Source organism: Lutra lutra, chromosome 7, assembly GCF_902655055.1.
Source record: "Lutra lutra chromosome 7, mLutLut1.2, whole genome shotgun sequence".
NCBI lineage: Eukaryota > Metazoa > Chordata > Mammalia > Carnivora > Mustelidae > Lutra > Lutra lutra.
This window is the reverse complement of record NC_062284.1, coordinates 107,264,486-107,283,208: the sequence shown is the minus strand read 5'-3', so window position 1 is coordinate 107,283,208 and position 18,723 is coordinate 107,264,486. Positions and strand designations below refer to the sequence as shown.

Here is an 18,723-nt window from a genome sequence, read left to right as displayed (position 1 = left end):
AGGGAGCCTGCTTCGCCCTCTCTCTCTACCTGCCAGTATGCCTACTTGTGATCTCTCACTCTCTGTCAAATAAATAAATAAAATCTAAAAAAAAAAAAAAAAAAAAAGAACCGATTCAAATGTCAGGCAGACCAAGGACAAATGCCAAGTTTAAAGAGCCAGAGGAGGGGCGCCTGGGTGGCTCAGTGGGTTAAACCTCTGCTTTCGGCTCAGGTCATGATCTCAGGGGCCTGGAATCCAGCCCCACATCGGCTTTCTGCTCAGCAAGGAGCCTGCTTCCTCCTCTCTCTCTGCCTGCCTCTCTGCCTGCTTGTGATCTCTGTCAAATAAATAAATAAATCTTTAAAAAAATAAACTTAAAAAAAAAAAGAGCCAGAGGAAATCTGGGAATGAGATACAGAAATATCTTGGGCATAAACCATGAGTTCTGGTACACTGGAAAGAAATTTTAAAAAATTAAAAAAAAAAAAAAAAAAAAAAAAAAGAAATATCCTGGGGTGAGAGCAGTCCGGAACAAGAGAGATCTCTTAGAGAAGACTGCTGAGAAGAGCTTAGAACATTTAGTGCTAACTTTTTTTTTTTAGCAGGTGGATGCACGTGGGTTGGTTGGTTTAAAAAGTCTAGAACACAGTGGACATCTTCGCATCACAGACTATTTACATCCTCCTGCTTCACAGAGTATTCACATGGCATATAAATAAGTTAACGTGCTAGCAAAGTTTTCATTGGTGTGTTTGGAACCTTTATGTTCAGAGGAGTTAAGTCTTGTAAATCTCATAACAAACAAAATAATGTTACCTGGATTTTATTATATCCTAGGAAGAGTTTCTCTAGTTTTACCAAAGGTTGTAATTTGCTTAGCTCTCGTAGTCTATTTTCCTCCAGGTGAAGTGCCAACAGAGAGCTTGGTTTGGCAAAGGCACTATCATTAAATGCTCTGATGCGGTTATGGTCCACTACCAATTCCTGAAGGACTGCTAAATTGTCAAGCCCTTCAATTTGACTGATTTCATTCCCTGGAGAGACACAAGTCATGATAGGTCAGGTGAGCCCAAACCTTCTGAATAAAAGGTTACCTATCTTACTGAAATATTTTTTATAAAATGATTTTTTAAATAGTAAAATATTAAAAAGAACATATTTTCAAGGAGAAATAGAAATGTATTTATAGGAAGGTACCCTCATCATCAAATAATATTTGGTGAAATTTCTCCTTTATGCTTGAAAGACCAAGATGTAGTGTATACAATGTATGTAATTGATCCAATCTATCAGTTCAGTAATGGAGGGCTAAAATAGTTGATACTGACAAAAGTAGATGTATAAAAGTGCTGCAGAAGATATACTTCTTGAGTATATTGATTATTTTAATAGGTATTTAAATAGGCACATTTAAATATTTATTAATATAAATGAATTGTTTTAAGTTGGCAGAATATACCTTAATTGTGCTATTATTTATTTCTCAACATATTTTTGCACAATCACATTAAAAAATTAAAAATGAATTAAGCATTCATTACATTCTTTGAAATCTCAATCCTTTATAACCTATGATTTCTCTCTACTGTAGCAATCAATAGCTTTGTAAGTATTAATGATAATGATAATTAATAAGAAGAGGACCCTTGAGTTGGCAAAATGCTTTTATATGTGTTTACTACTAGAGTCTCAAGATAGGACAGGGAAAATATTATCATTTTTAATAATCAGAAAACTGAGTTGATTTAAGTTACTTGTACAAAGATATAAAAGTGGCAACACCAGGCCTAACCTAGACCTTTACAATTTAAGCTTAGTGTTGCTTCTACTATACCATACTGTATTTCATTGACTATTCATCCTTCTTGTTTGTTATGGGCTGAATTGTGATGCCCCCCTCCCCCCAATTCATATGTTGACGTCTTAACCCCTAGTACCTCAGAATGTGGCTGTATTTGGGGACAGGGTCTTTAAAAAGGTAGCTATGGTTAACTGAGGTCTTTGGGGGTGAGCTCTAATACAGTATGTCTGGTGTCTTTATAAGAAGATATTAGGACACAGGTAACATGTAGAGGGAAGATCATCTGAAGACACAGAGGCCATCTAATAAACCAAAAAGAGAGGGCCTCAGAACCAACCCTGCTGACATCTTAATCTTGGCCATCTAGTCTCTAGAACTGTGAGGAAATACATATGTTGTTTGAGCCATCCAACTGGTGGTACTTTGTTATGGCAGCCCTAGCAAACTAATATATGACTGAATGTGCGATCCTGTGATCTTGAAATGCATCTCCTTGAAATGTAACGTATTTCATCAAATTTAAGACTACAATAATTGTTAAGCTATGTCAGTATTCTATGTATACTAAGAAAGAAAAACAATTGGTTAGGTAAACTATGACATGCTATCAATTAATACATAGCCAGATTTCAGGTATGTTTAAAAAAAATAAGCAGCAGAGATCTCAGAATTGGTAAACTGTAGTAAATTTAATTTATTTTGTTCTATTCTTATGGAGAAGCTTAAACATCACAATCTTCAATAAAGTTGCTCACAGAAATAAATCACAGACTTTGAAACTTTACCAGTGCCTTGCTTATAAATGAAAAGAGTTTTTTCAAGTCAGACTGAGAAAAGTGTCTCAGTTATGTTAATATATTACTTTCATGAAATTATGAGCTTAGACTATCACTTTTAATATTTTAAAGCCAGTCGTATAAAAAAATCATACATAATAGTTTCAAGTGCTGAATATTGTCTGCCATAGCATATTTTTGGCCACTACTCATTTAAGAATGTTCATTAAACTTATTATTTATTTATTATAAATTTATATTACTTATTATATTTAAGAAAGAAAACTCCAAAACAACTATGTTGAATGTGATTTCGGGACTCTTACATCTTTTTTTCTTTCTTTCTTTTTTTCTTTCTTTCCTTCTTTCAGATTTTGTTTATTTGACAGAGAAAGAGAGACCACTCTAGCATGGGGAGCAGAAGAGGGAGAAGCAGGCTCCTCACTGGGCAGGGAGCCCCATATGGGGCTTGATCCCGGGACCCTGGGATAATGACCTAAGCCCAAGGCAGATGCTTAACTGACTGAGCCAACCAGTCACCCCCTACATTTCTTTAACTACAATTGTTTACCATTGTTTGAAAAACTCTCACTTACTTAACTAAAGAGTTAAATTCTAGATAAATTTGACCCCTAACCCTTAAGATTCTAACTTTTCCCTACAGCCTCACTCTGCCCTTCCCAAAGCTCCCACTTTCCCCATCTTCTTGCTAATATAATACAGTAGATGAAATGTAGGTTCATAAGCTCTCTCTCCTGGACCCTGGCATGGCCTCATCACTGCTTACATTTGTCTACTTTCCTACAACTTTTGCCTTCTTGCCCCTTTAGATCTCAGAATTGTTTCTTCCTGTTTAGTCTTTAATCTAATTCACCTATTTATAAACCTCCAAATATGTTCATAACCTAGCCACGTTCTGACTTCTTACCTTCTTTTTTAGGGACAAGCGCCTTGAGTGTGCAACCTCTGTCTGCTGCCCTTACTGCCTATCCAACCACTTCCCTCTACATTGTTTCCACTTTGATTTTTTTCTCTTCCCACATTTCCAAGTCTGATCCTCTGACAGTTACCGTAGGTGATCTTCTTTTCGTTGAATCCAGTTTTCTTGAAAAAAAAATCCAACATTTTTTTAAAGGTCTCATTCTTCCCATCATTTGGGTGGCTCCATTGGTTAAGCATCTTCCTTGGCTAGGTCATGATCCCAGGGTCCTGGGATCCAGCCCCACACTGGGTGCCCTGCTCAGTGGGGAGCCTGCTTCTCCCTCTCCCTCCGCTGTCCCCCCACCCCTGCTTGTGTGCACGTTCTCTCTCCCACTGTCAAATAAGTAAATAAAATCCTTAAGGAAAAAATTAAATGCAGTTTGGAGTCACCTTTTACTCACCCTTCCCACTGACACCACTCTAGCCCAGACCCTTTTTGTCATTTGTTGTGTAGAAAATGCATGTGCTTTGAAGTCACACAGAGCTGTGTTTGACTCTGCACCATACCATTCACTGGTGCAAACTTAGGCAAATTATTTAACGCTACTGAGATTTAATTTCTTTTTTTTTGTAAAATGCGTATACAATTATTTAACATGTTGAGTTGCTGTGAAGGTTGAATGAGATCATCCTTGTAGACAAATACTTGCCAAATGACTCAATAAATGATAGTTATAATTGTCAGAGTCAACTGCCTCATTCCCTCCATGAGACAGCTCCATTCTGATTTGCCACGCTAGCCATGGCAAGAGAACACACCCCCCTTTTATGTTATTATATTTAAATAGACTGTCCAGGGCTAGCTTATCTGCTTTTTTTGTATGTCACATATCTTTTAAAAGATCTGCAATTGTTGTGCTTAATTTCTTGTTCTTTTAAGGCTTAATCTCTTGTGTTTTTGAGGCAACTCACAGCACATTTGATAGGCCAAAAGATGCATTATATTTTTAAAAAATATGATCTAGAAAAGCCTGTCTTTTGGAAAAAAGTTATCATACTCAGATTAACTATACAAATATCTCCCCATATGTCTCAATGATGGGTCTTCTCACCTTTCTTCTATGTCATTAAATAATTATTGTTAGACTAGTGTTCCAAACTGTTTTTTTCCCCTTCCACTTTTCTAAAGATTTACAATTCCTACCCATTTTCAATTGCAAAATGAGCATCCTACATCAAACAGATCATGTGTAGAGGCTCTATAACTCTCTCAGAGACGTGCATACTCTATTTTTATCAGGTTGGTCTCTTTTAAAATGTTAGCCAACAGATACCACAGTGATACTCTTGTGACTCTTCTCCTCCCCACTACTTGCAAAACTCTTGGGGTGATGCTCACCCTCAATCTAAATTTTATCAATCATTCAAAAAGTCCTCTAGTGTTTCAATTTCTCTTTTCTCTAAACTTCTGTTGTACTTAAGTTAGTAACAAATAGTTATTCAGAACTAATTTGTCTTTCTTTCAGTATTATCTTCACAGGTAGATCTTAAACTACTTTAGAGCAAGGATCTCAACTATATGTAATTACAATAATATAGGGTTTCTGTGTATTTCTTAGTACTTAGCCCAATTCTGGGTTTCATAAGTACTTGTGAATTACTGACTTGCTACCTTCTATTGGCTTTTTAAATTAACATAATGTAAAGTAAATTATGATATAATACCATATATAACCCCAGACCACTGCATTTTCTAGGGCTAGAAATACAATATTCTGTAGCCCTAGAATATTGCATTTATATTATTCATGTAAACCATAACCCAAGAATTTACATTATTTATGTAAATAACCCATTTGTGATTACTAAAATATTTTTTATCAATCTGTTTTAAATAAATGTTAATGCTGATATTTGCTTATTAAAATAGCATTATCAAATTGTCTTTAATAATAAAGACAATCAGAGAAAGACAATTATCATATGATCTTTCTGATATGAGGAATTTGAGAGGCAGGGCAGGGGGTTTGGTGGGTAGAGAAGGAAAAAATGAAACAAGATGGCATCGGGAGGGAGACAAACCATAAGAGACTCTTAATCTCACAAAACAAACTGAGGATTGCTGGGGGAAGGGAGGCATGGAGAGGGTGGTTGAGTCATGGACATTGGGGAGGGTTTGTGCTATGGTGAGTGCTGTGAAATGTGTAAGCCTGATGATTCACAGATGTGTACCGCTGGGGCAAATAAAACATTATATGTTTAAAAAATAATAAAAAAATTGTCAAAAAATAATAATAAAGACTTACACATTGACAGTGTTGCTACTCACCCTGTAGAAAGAGGAATTTTAAATTTCTTAGTCTGTTAAGCTGTAGCTGAATTAAATTAGAAATTCCATTGTAGCCCAAATGAAGCACTTCTAAACTGTGCATTATTGGAGGCAAATTTTCACTGCTCATTGTATCTCTGAAAAACACACATAAGTTCGAGCCCATAAATTAAATTTCAAATGAGCTGTATCATAAAAAATCTGATTATTTGCTTACTACAAGTTGAAGTTTAAAAAAATAATTTACTAGTAAACCAGAATTTAACTATAATGTTATCTTTCTTGTATTTTATATATAATAATCACTTTTTAGTCTTTAAAAACATTATGTGGTAAAGAACAAAGTACAGAAAGGTTGTTTGAAATGAAAGGCAAGTGCCAGCACAATCATTCTAGAAAAAGAAAAAAAGATGCATCCAGATTGGAAAAGAATGAGTAAATGGTCTTTATTTTTGGATGACATTATTTTGTATTTAAAAAAATGCTAAGGAATTCACCGAAAAACTATACTTCACTAATAAATGAGTTCAGCAAGATTAACATATAAAAATTAGCTGAATGTCTCTATACCATCAATAAACTGAGAATGAAATTAAGAGATCTACTCAATAGTGTAAAAAAGAACAAAATGTTTGAGAAAAGTTAACAAAAGTAGTGTAAAATATATACACAGAAAACTATAAAACACTGCTGAGATAAATTAATGATTATGTAATTGGAGAAATGATTATGTAAGTTAATGGATTAGAAGGTTCAGTATTAATAAAATAGCAATTCTCCCCAAATTGATCAATTGATTCAATGCAGTCTTCATCAAAAGCCCAGCAGGATTCCCCCCACAACCAAAAAATTTCCTTATTTATAAAGGAAATGTAAAGAACTTAGAATATTCAAAATAATCATGAAAAAGAGAAAAAGTTGGGAGGGTTTATAATCTCTGATTTTAAAACTTTTAAGCAGCAATAATCAACTAATCTGGTACTGGCAAAAGGGTAGACAGATCAATAGAATATAATTAAGAGTCCAGGAATAAACTTTTACATTTGTGATCATTTGATTTTCAGTAAAGGTACCAAGGCAATTCAACAAGGGAAAAGGGTAGGATCCTGGGACAAATAGATATCCACATGCAAAAAGATGAATTTAGAGCTAACATTTTACCTCATAATATACACAGAAATTAACTCAGAATGGATCTTAAGCCTAAATGTAAGAGAAAAAACATAAAACTTTTTGAATAAAACATGAGAAAATCTTGGTGACGTTAGGTTAGGCAAAGAGTTGTTAGGTAGAACACCAAAGTCACAATCTGTAAGAGAAAAAGTTGATAAATTAAACTTAATAAAAATTAAAATTCATTTAAATGACAGCATTTAAGAAAATGAAAAGATAAGTCATTGAGAGAAAATGCTTATAAATCATGAGATACCACTTCAAATCCACTAGAATGGTTGTAATAAAAAATATAAGCAGTAAGTATTGATGAGGATGGGGAGAAATTAGAATCCTCATAAACTCTTACTAATAATGTAGAATGGTACAACCACTTTGAAAAACAGTTTGGCAGTTTCTTAAAAAAAGTTAAACATGAAAATACCATATGACCCAGAATTTCACTCCTAGGTTTCTACCCAACAGAAATGAAAACATAAGTGCTTGCAAATACATCTACACAAATGTTTATAGCAGCATTTTTAAATTTTAGCTCCAAGGTGGAAGCAATCCAAATGTCCATCAGCTGGTGAATAGATAAATGTGAATGTGGCATATCCATCCAACAGAGTACCTAACATATTCAGCGATAGAAAGGAATGAATCACTAACAGATGCTGTAACATAGATGGACCTCAGAAACATTATGCCAAATGTAAAAAGTCAGATACAAAAGACCACATACTATATGATTCTGTTTATAGGAAATGTATAGAAAACACAACTCTGTGGAAAGGGTATTAGTGGTTTCTTGGAGCTAGACTGGGAAAGGGAACTGACCACAGATGGACATGACAGATCTTTTTGGTGTGTGGCAGAAATGTTCTAAAAGTGTATTGTGGTAATAATTGTACAGCTATAAATTTGGGGAAAATTATATACCTAAAATGAGTAAATATGGTATGTAAACTATACTTCAGTAAAGCAGTTGCAAAATATGAGTAGTCCGAATGTAAAGGATATGTATAAATGAAATATTTAATCAAACTAGCCTCAAACTAGAAACAACCCAAATGCTCATCAACAATAAGTAGATAATTTGTCACATAATCTATAATGGTATACTACTCAGCAGTAAAATGAAATGAATTACTGACACTTGCAACAACATAGATGAATCTCAAAAAAATTATGCTGAATGAAAGAAGCCAGACACAAAAGACTCCTTACTATATGATTGCAATCATAAGAAATTCTAGAACAAGACAAAATGACAGTGATAGAAACCAACTCAATGGTTGTTTCTAGGGGTCAGGGTGTGGGGGAGGAGACTGCAAAAGATGTAAGGTAGGTTTTTGGGATGGGAATGGTTTGTACCTTGATTGTAGTAATGGTTATATGAATGAATACATTTGTCAGAATTCATTAAACTGTACACTTAAATTGGAGAATTTTATTATACATAAATTACACTTCGGGAAAGGTGGATGAAATCACAACTCTTCCCTGGAATAACTGGAATAAAAGTATTCTGTGTTGGAGATAATGTATATCTCTTTGTGTTCTACCAAAAATGTGTTGGAAGGTGGGAGGTATGTCCTCATCTTCTTTATAAAGTATCTTTTCCATTGGTGCCGGGGCATTAAATAACTAGATAAATAATTTAGGAACACAAAACAAAATAATTGTTAAAAGAAACCTAAGTCCATCCTATTGGGTAAGGAGTTCTTTTGTGAGGTGATGAAAACACTTTAGAATTAGATGGTCATAGGATAACTTTGTGTGTATCCTAAAATAATCACTGAATCATACATACAGGGTGAGATTACTGTATGTGAATTGCATCTTAATTAAAAAAAAACATTAAACATACAAGATCTTCTCATTTCCTTTTTTTTTACAACATGCATATGAAATGGAGGAAGCAGGGGAAAAGCAATGACAAAGGACTATTTTGAGTATCTTTTCATTTGTGACATTTATTTTTGGCATGTAGCTATTAAATAAGTATGAAAGTAAGAGAAATGTATACTACCACTATCGCTAATGCAACTAACTGCTTTTTAAACTCCCAATCAAATTTTTTTGTAATTGTGAAAAAAAGAATAGTGACCTGTTTATTTTTGAAGTTCCTTGTTGTCCGTAGCCACTTGAAGGCACTTTCTGGTAGAGTAGCTGTCTGTTGGTCAAGTGAGTCTGAGGTTTTATTCTGGGCACGATGGATTCAATATGATTATAATTGAGGCATAAGACCTATAGAAAGAACACCTTATTCAATATCAGGCATTTAAATATGAAAACTGCTGTATATATATTTTTGGTTTGAGATTATCAACATCCTAAAAACTGTTAAGATGGTATAGATAAAACTTGATCTATAAACATGCTTTAATAATATACCAATGTTAAAATGACATAAATTTTTATATCCCAAAAGGTTTGGACTTAGGCTTTGAATGTGTTTTTTATAATCTGACTTGCTGGGAAATGACAAGATTTCAAACAAAATAATGGAGACCCTAGAAAGCTGCTCAACAGTCTCAATCTATTTTCCTAACTTCTTCAAGTCTGATATGAATGATATAACTGTTTAGTTGGAGAGATCACCATTTGCCTATGTTTAAAAGGCCTTTGAAGATAGCTCAGCCAAAGGTATAGGACAGGAGGCAAAAAGGCTTTTTTTGCCTTTGAGAAAGGCAAAAAAAAACTGACAACCTCAGTATCCCCCAATTTCATTCCATACCCACCTCACTATAGAGGCACACCTTCCATCCCACCACCTTACTGCAAAGTAAGAGTTACTGCTTGCAAGACAATCATATAAAACTGAGCAATCCAAAAAATAATTTTGGAAAGTAATACTGTTTCTTGCTTGGTGAAAAAAGATTTTTTAGGAAGGTTTTAAAAATCTATTTAAATCTCATTGATTTTTATTTATGTTTCTCTTCTTTCATAACATAAAAATACATTTTAATCCAAAGTAAAGAAGATTACAACTTGCATTAAAAACCTTGAAAAAAAATCTGTGAATGACTCACCTTAACATTAGGCAGATAGATTAATCCACTGAATGAGGTAAGATTATTGTTTTGTAGATTCACATTACATACATTTCTAAATTGGTCAACTGGAATCAAATCCACAGTTCTGAATTTAGATAAACACAGTCATAATTTTAATAGGAGAATTATGTAGGTGAATCATTCATGTACAATCCCAAAAACATTTTGAAAATAACTCATCTGACAAATGCTATGAAAAAGAATTGCCTTAGTGTAAAATGTATGGGTCAAATAATTGGATAAATATATGTTTTTGTTGGACACATAGGTAAGAAAATGACATAGAATTTGATTGCTTTAAAAATGTCCATTACCACATAAGCATAGCACTATCATAAAAGAAACTTTTAAAACAAACATCTCCAATTTCTTTATAAGGTTACATACATGTTCATGAATTTGATGTTGTAAATCACAAGGTTTTTCAGGTTATATGCTTCAGAGAATATATGTGAAACACGTTATTTCTAAAATACCAGGAGAGGTTAGGGATGGGAAAGGAAAGAGTTAAGAAGGCAGGTGAGGTCTTTGAAAAAAGAGTTTTCTATGCAATCTCCTGGAAATCTTTATGGCACCTTGTAAGGATGCTTTGTTAATTAAAAAGAATGCTTGATTCCTAGTCCAGAGCTTTACAACTGTTCCACCTTCCTTTGTGCCATGATAGAGAAGAGTATAAAGCTAAATTACCTTGCCTTAACCACTTCTTTAAACAAATCCTAAACCCTGTAGTTATCCTTATGACATACTTTTATCCATTAATAAGTCATTCGTTCAATGTATTTGATTAGTTATTTCCAAGTACAGACAATGTGTTTGGAAAGGCTACAACAAATATGAAAACAAACCATCCCTGCCTCATGAAACGAGATCCATAAAAATTAAAATAAAAAAGGAAAGTAGATATAATATAGTTAGATGTAGTGGCATTTTAGGGAAAGAAAAACTGATCTGGGGAAGTCAGGAGTCACTTCACAGTGGAGAAAGACCCTAGAATGACCCTTGGAGAATTTATAGGCATTTGTCAGGCAAATTAGAAAGAGAGTTTCAGGTAGTGGAACAAGTACAAGCAAGGTAGAAACAGAATCACAGCACCTTGTGATTAAGATTAAGGAACTAGAATATTCTAGAACTTCTGGAGTATAAAGAGTAATGGGCAGTAAAGGTAAGGATTATAAGAAATAAAAATAAGTAATTAAAGAGTCTAACCCTAACCCTAACCCATACAAAGAAATTTTACATTTTATTCTGTAGACAGTGGAAAGCCACTGAACAAGGTTGAGAAGGGAAGTGATCTGATAAAACTTGCATCTTAAAAGGCAGTATGGAGGGGCGCCTCCGTGGCTCAGTGGGTTAAAGCCTCTGCCTTCGGCCCAGGTCATGATCCCAGGGTTCTGGGATCAAGCCCCACATCGGGCTGTCTGCTCCGCAGGGAGCCTGCTTCATCTTCTCTCTCTCTCTGCCTACCTCTCTGCCTACTTGTGATCTCTGTCTGTCAAATAAATAAATAAAATCTTAAAAAAAAAAAAGGCAGTATGGATAATAAATGGATTTGCAGGGAATGTTATGAAACACAGAAGAACCAAAACTATCACCAAGAGAGTTTCTAAAATACTTCATTTCCCAATGTAGGCCAGGGTAGTGACTGTGGAAATAAGAGGGGAATTATGAGACATACTTAACAATATGGATTCTGTAGAACGTGGTGATCAATTATAAGTGGAGGACAAAGTAGAGAGAAATGACCCTTAGATTTTTGGGTTGGGCAACAACAGCAGGTGGATATTGTCTTCTCCATGCTATATCTAAAGAGCAACTGAATATTCAAGTAAAGAGCTCAGGTTTGGGCTAAATTTAAAGAGCCATCATATAAATTAAAACTATGGCTAAAGATGTCTGTCCGTGAAGAGTGCAGAATAAGAAAAAGAGAGGAGAGAAAAGAATTTATTTGCCAGGAAGACAGTGAGAAGAATAGCATCAGAGAAATGGTGGCAGGAAAAGCCAGACTATACTGAGTTAGAGTAATATGATGACATTTTATATTTTAAGATTTATTGATTTATTTTAGAGAGAGGAGAGAGAGCAAGCAGGGGGAGGGAGAAGGGAGAAGGAGGGAGAAAAGCAGTCTTTCCGCTGAGCGTGGAGATATAGGGCTCGATCTCAAGCCCCTGAGAATATGATGACATTTTAAATCATAATGTGTGATAATGCATATCAAAGAGTGGTGAAGTTAGCATGAAATTTTGAAGCAGGAAAGATGATTTTCTGAATTACTGGTTATATCTGGATAAGATGTGTATTAAATTATAAAACTTAGAAAATGATATTACATATTTAGCTATAGTATCAAAAAGCATATAATAAAATGATTATACCTGATGGAGGATGAAGTCCAATTTAGTTCTTGCATTTGGATGAAGTTTGAATGTCCGTGTCGTTCTGCAATCATATCAGAAGTAAGTCTGCCACCAAACAAATCTTTTGCACATTCAGTCTCTGGTGGTTCCTATATATAAGGACATTTAGAAAGTGATGCCTTCTCTTGCAGATAACTAAATGACATAAAGGAGACTGAAAGGTGCAGAGAAGAAGGCAGACCAGCTAGGGAGGAACAACCCTGTGGTGAGTTCCCTGGCATATATTGTGATTTATAATAAATATATATTTAGTCTTTATCCACTGTGCCTGGCCTAGTCATAAGGTTAGGTAGGAGAGCAGGGGAAACATAGATTGAAAGGATGCTCATATGGGGCAGGGCCCTATGGAAATTTGAGGAGTACATTAAAATAGGACACATGGATGTCCATCAGAACTCCAGTCGGAAAGGTGATTGGAATTGACAAGCAGATATCCCCATATGCTCACTTAAGGTGGCTACCTGGGTTTATGAAGTAGGTGGACATTGGGGGATCTACAGCAATGCAGAGATGGGCTGAATGTAGACATATTCCTCTTGCACCCTCTGAGGCACAAAATGCAGTAAGTATTGTTCTGTCTGCCAGCAAAAGAGACCGAGACTGCAGAAGACCATGTGGCAGATTTCCCTGGTGGAAAGGCCTTGAACATAGCTGGCAAGTCAGGCTGTTTCTGGTAGCCCTAAGGCGCTATAAAAGGGTCTTGACAGAAATCGATACTGACTCTGGACTGGGTTTTGCTTACCCAGTGGTAAATGCAAATGCTCAGAGTGCTATAAAAGAACTGGGACAGAAGATAGCATGCCAGTTTAGACCAATGACTGTTCTTTCTTCAGACCAAGGAACATACTCGACAGCCCATAATGTCCAACAATGGGCATTAAGATATCCTCCTTAAGAGTAATAGCTTGATACAGAATTGGAATGGACAATTAAAACATTGGTTGTCTAAAACAGGAAGATAAGAGCATAAAGGGCTGGTTTACACACCTTCATGAGAATGCTAACAGAGTGTGATCATGAGTGGGGCTAAAGGAATGTCCATAGATTTCTCTGTTTTTCTGGTGGCTGTGGGAAAGAATGCTGGTGTAACTATGTAGTTCCTAGTAAGGGAAGATGATGCTCGTATACCACTATCCTTTTTATTCTTCCCCATATTGCCTCAACTTTTGTTTCCTACCTGATCATAGGACATGGCTACCAACTGTGAGGGCTGGAAACGGGGATGATTCCTAAAAAAGAAACTATGTTTCTAAACCTTCTGTCAGAAATCCTGAGGACCTGACAGGCCCTATCTGACAAAATTGGGGTTAACAGTGAATTTAGTTATATTTTCTAGGGGAAAAAATAGCCTACTACTAGTCTTGCATCTATCTATATAATCTCACCTAATCCGCACGGGAGTGGACTGAGAGTAAAGTACTTGCTAAACTATTACTGTTGTCTACAATCTAGACCAGCATAGAGACCCAAACTATTGTCCTTTCTAAAGGTGGAAAAGTTTGGGTATAAATGGAGAGAAGAAGAAATATGGGTGAAGGAATTAATAAATATAACCTATTAATAAATAGGTTATATAATAAGTTATATAATGATGGAAATCCAGTGTTACATTAACACTTCAAAAGAGTCTTAGAGCAGGTGATACTATCAGCTGATGAATGGATACAATGTATACATTGGAATATTGTTCAGCCATAAAAGAGAATAAAACCTTGCCATTTGCAATGATGTGGATGGAGCTAGAGTATATTATGCTAAATAAAATAAGTCAGAGAAAGATAGATGCCGTGTGATTTCACTCAGATGTGGATTTAAAAAACAAAACAGATGAACATAGGGGAAGAAAAGAAAGAAGAAAAAAGAGAGGGAGGTGAGTGGGGGTTTTCTGACATCCGTTCCTGAAATAGCTCCAGAGGCATGAAGTGAAAGCAGTGTCTAGTTATTCATAACAAGTTTCTTTCAACCACACCTGAGTTTATGTTAAAAGGTGACTTTTGGAAATTCCCTAAGGATGGGGGCTGTTTGCCAGGGAGCCAACTATGGTTAGAGGTTTGGAAGTTTCAGTCCTACCCCCGACCTCTGGAGAAGGGAGAAGGGCTACATGTTGAATCAGTCACCATTGGCCACTGATTTAATCAGTGTTGCCTACTACATAGTGGAGACATCATAAAAACCCAAAAGGAGGGGCTTCAGGAAGCTTCAGGTTGGTGAACATGTGGAGATGCTGGAAAAATGCTTTGCTCAGAGAGAGCATGGAAACTCAGTGCCCCCTCCTATATACGTTGCCCTATGCCTCTCTTCCATCTGGTTGTTCCTGAGTTTTTTATCTTTTTATAATAAATCAGTAATCTAGTAAACAAATGTTTTCCTGAGTTCTGTAAGCTGCTCTAGCAAATTAAATCCAAGAAGAGGGTCATGGGAACCTCCTTTTGATAGCTGGTTAGTCAGAAGCATAGGTGCCAACCTGGACTTGTGATTGGTGTCTGAAGTGGGGACAGAGACAGCACTGTGGGACTGAGCCCTTAGCCTGTGGGATCTGATCCTATCTCCAGATAGAGAGTGTCAGAATTCAGCTGAATTCTGGGTCAGAGAATTGCTTATATTTGGAAAACCCACACATTTGGTGTTAGAGTGTGATTATGGTGCAGTGTGAGAGTAAAGGAAACACACAGACATGGGTTTTCCTTTACATCTGGGTTTCCTTTTTGCTTCATGTATGTGGGACTTGGTGCTGGAAACAGCAGAAACACAGAAAACAAGAGAAAACAAAAATTCACATGAACACCTGCCCTCTATAGTCAAAAGACTAGGAGATGCAAAGCCTACTAAGCCAGAAAATTTTTAGACAATAATGGGTCTACTCCAACCAAACTCCATGGAATAAATCGTGGTGCCATCTGCACCTATAAAAGCGGAACAGAAACAGAGACTTCCCTTCTTGCCTTGGTGGAACAAGGCACCTCTCTTACTGAGCAAGCAGCTTGGACCTTCATCTTCTCCCAATAGTAATGCACCTCCCCACACACAGGTGTTACTGGAGAATACTTGGGCAGGCTGTTCTACCCAGTAATAATGGCAGGGCATTTATGAGGCACTTCTGACTGGGAAGAGAGTCAGTGGAGGCCTATGGGGACTATGAGCTTCTACCCTAGCCTGGCAGGTAATAAAGCACATACCTCCAGGTTGTCAGCAGAGGCCAGGTAGGGGAATTTGGACTTCTGCTTTCCATGTGACAGCAACATCACCTTACTTACAGTGACTAGTGACACTGACATACCATTTTTTTGTTCACATATATTTTGCCTAAATATTAACTGTATTTTTCTAGGAAATAGGAAGCTGGCTTTAGGCCCAAGAGAATGGTGGGGCTTCAGAACAGTTTTCTATCCTGTCCCATAAAATTGTACTCTTTAAGTTTTTAGGCACTGAATTCAGTGGGTACAAATGTAGGCAAGGTCTTCCCTTTCCTGCCATCTCAATTTAGATGAGAACTGGCTAAAGGAGAAAATTTTAGAACCCAGATCTAAAATGTGCTTGGGAGACCTAAGTTTGGGTATCATATGAGTGAGAAGGCAATGTTCAAAATGATTATGGCCTTTGGATATATGAATTGAACTGAACCAAATGCTATGAATCATAAAACGGCTTACAATTGAGATTCCATCCAAAGCTTTCAGTTCTGGAAGATGAAATATTACAAACAACCGGTAGTTTTCTTGATTCCATACAATAATATTTCCATACAGGTCAAGAATGACCAGGTTGCATAAACCCTGGGTAATAAAAGCACATACATTTAAAGTTATATCCATATATCTCTATCTCTGTCTCTACCTCTCTCTCTCTCTCTCTACACACATATATACATACATATCCATCTACCTACACACAAAGATATACATCTCCCAATAAATATATATATACATATACATATATATATATATGTATATGTATATATATATATAAACTCCAGCAAGTTTTTTTCTCCTTAGTAGTTTAACCATCCTTGGATTTTAATATTTGAATTACTTAATCATCATTTAATAGTGATTTCAGTGTACATTTAGTGATATACATAGTGATTTAAGTATATATTTTATTGCAGGAGTTACCCTTGCAGACCAGTTAATTCGAATTTTGTACAATATTTCAGTGGTATGTGTTAAATGATCAGAATCTCTTTTAGGATGCTGGTGCTAAATGTATTACTACAAGTAGTAAAGACATAGAGGGAACTTTGCTAAGGTTAAAACCATATGCTTTGTTTATGGAATACTGTCCAATTAAATAGTATGCATGTGTGTATATAGATGTAACAGGAATAAAAAACACTGCCTTCTGATGAGTGATAAAACTGATGTTATTCTGTCTTCTGAGAGAGTAGCAGAATTCATCTTAAGGGAAAATGTGCTTTCTTATTAGACAGGAAATTTTGATGTGCCTTTGTTGTGCAGGAAGAGCCTAGAGTAGAGGGGGATGGGAGAGTTAGGACAAGCTGGAGAACCACTACTCTGTATCACTATGTATGGTTTATTTTTGTTGCACCTATCACTAATCAGGTTGTCTCTGCAGCTTTAGAAGTAGTAGTTATATTGGGGGAGTTGGAAGGGAGAAGACTGAACACAAGGAAAGATAGGAAACAGTCGAAAGTTTCTGGTAGAAGGTAAAATCCTAGCAATACGATATCAGCAAAAGGTAAAGAGGTCATCACGAGAATCCCAGTGGTAGGGAATGGCCACTGAACTTTAGAAACAGTGAAGTCACACAATGGATTTGAAGTGAATTCCTCTTCTGTGCTGTAGTAAACCTCCATTTTATGCAACTCTTCAGAAAAGCCCGTTATACAGTAGCCTTGACATAGACGTTTTGTTGGAAGAATTAAAGAGGACAAAGTTAGGCAAAGTCAGCCAGAAAGAGTTGGAGTCACCAGTAAGAATAGGTAAGTAAGTGAGAGATAATCAAGAGTTCATCTGAGAACAGGAAATGTTAAAGACTCTTACTCCCCAACCAGACTGGGTAATCCTTGGAAATACTGAGGAAGGCACTAGTTAGAAGGGGTGGGGCTTGAATATTTTATTTGTACTAAAAAAAAAAAATTTTTTTTTCCCCTAGTAGGTTGTCAACTTGGGGACATTATGTTACATATATGTATGTTTTTATATATGTATAAATTGAATGCAAGTATATTTTAGTAAACCTTGTTGTTCTTGATTTTTATTTTTTTAATATTTTCCCAAATCCTATACATTGAACATGAATTATTTTCATAATATAAAGAAACAATACATATTTTAAAGAACAAAAACATTACCACCCCAGTCACCTTTAAATTGTAGATCTCCTGATTGAGAGCAATGTAGTTATTGCTTATGTATAATTCAATCAGAGTAATAGCCTTTTGTAAACCACTCAATGAAGTAATTCTGTTGTTCTCAAGAGAAAGGAAGTGAAGATGAAGCAAGTTATCAAAGGTGTGTTTTTCCAGACCAGTGAGAAGATTATTATTTATGCTGAGGCGGGTTAATTTAGTCAGCTTGGAAATGCCTAGAAAAATAAGTAAATTCAAGAAAAGATTCAGATAGGATAGAAAAGTTAATTTAAAAAAAATAACTGACAGGCTGCCTTACTCTTTACAGACTGTATATTATTATTATTTTTTAATATTTTATTGATTTATTTAACAGAGAGAGACAGAGAGGTCACAAGTAGACAGAGAGGCAGGCAGGGGGTGGGGGGAAACAGGCTCCCCACTGAGCAGAGAGCCTGATGTGGGGCTCGATCCCAGGACCCTGAGATCATGACCTGAGCTGAAGGCAGAGGTTTAACCCACTGAGCCACCCAGGTGCCCCTACAGACTGTATATTATTAACTATCGTTGTTTTAGTTTTTGTTTAAGAAGGATATAATGTGTATAAAGTCCCAGCTAATAAATTCCAGTTTGGGATTTCTAAGTAGACTCAGTCTTTGAGGTTTTAAGGGAAGGTATTATGTAGGAAATATTGAATGTTGCTTTCAAATGAACTTCAAATGATATAATTAAGATTTTCACCATCATAGTAACACAAAGCTCAAAAAAAAAAAAAAAAAAAAAACCAGCCCCCATTTTAAAACAGTAAAGGTAAGGAAGTAGATACAACACTTTGTAAAGTATTCCTCATTGTGGCATCATTTGTATAAAGAATCATTTGGCCTAATTCTACCTTTGTATACTTAAAAGTACTTTAAGACAGAACTTTAGAATATGTCACCTCTTATCACAATCTAACTCTTATGTATGCTCTGTATT

At 35.7% G+C, this 18,723-nt stretch overlaps 1 protein-coding gene and 1 long non-coding RNA gene across 4 annotated transcripts in view; one reads left to right on the top strand and one right to left on the bottom strand.

The window, feature by feature from the left end:
- Nucleotides 1-18,723, bottom strand: part of LRRC9 (leucine rich repeat containing 9) — a 120,859-nt gene that overhangs the window by 24,855 nt on the left and 77,281 nt on the right. For 2 of the 3 annotated variants that reach the window (XR_007128497.1, XM_047735634.1), the window contains exons 22-28: nucleotides 17,761-17,981; nucleotides 16,088-16,210; nucleotides 12,396-12,526; nucleotides 10,000-10,108; nucleotides 9,075-9,214; nucleotides 5,810-5,946; nucleotides 799-1,016 (exon numbers count right to left, since the gene is read on the bottom strand). Coding sequence is in view for 2 of the 3 variants with exons in the window: in XM_047735634.1 (XP_047591590.1) it covers nucleotides 799-1,016; nucleotides 5,810-5,946; nucleotides 9,075-9,214; nucleotides 10,000-10,108; nucleotides 12,396-12,526; nucleotides 16,088-16,210; nucleotides 17,761-17,981 (1,079 nt within the window). In the remaining variant the exon portion in view is untranslated. The remainder of the gene's footprint in view (nucleotides 1-798; nucleotides 1,017-5,809; nucleotides 5,947-9,074; nucleotides 9,215-9,999; nucleotides 10,109-12,395; nucleotides 12,527-16,087; nucleotides 16,211-17,760; nucleotides 17,982-18,723) is intronic. The other variant, XM_047735635.1, reaches the window with a different exon arrangement.
- The window catches only part of LOC125103791 (uncharacterized), a 137,771-nt gene that overhangs the window by 52,273 nt on the left and 66,775 nt on the right, over nucleotides 1-18,723 (top strand). Inside the window, exon 4 of the long non-coding RNA XR_007128498.1 lies at nucleotides 12,569-12,642. This is a non-coding gene — a long non-coding RNA (uncharacterized LOC125103791). The remainder of the gene's footprint in view (nucleotides 1-12,568; nucleotides 12,643-18,723) is intronic.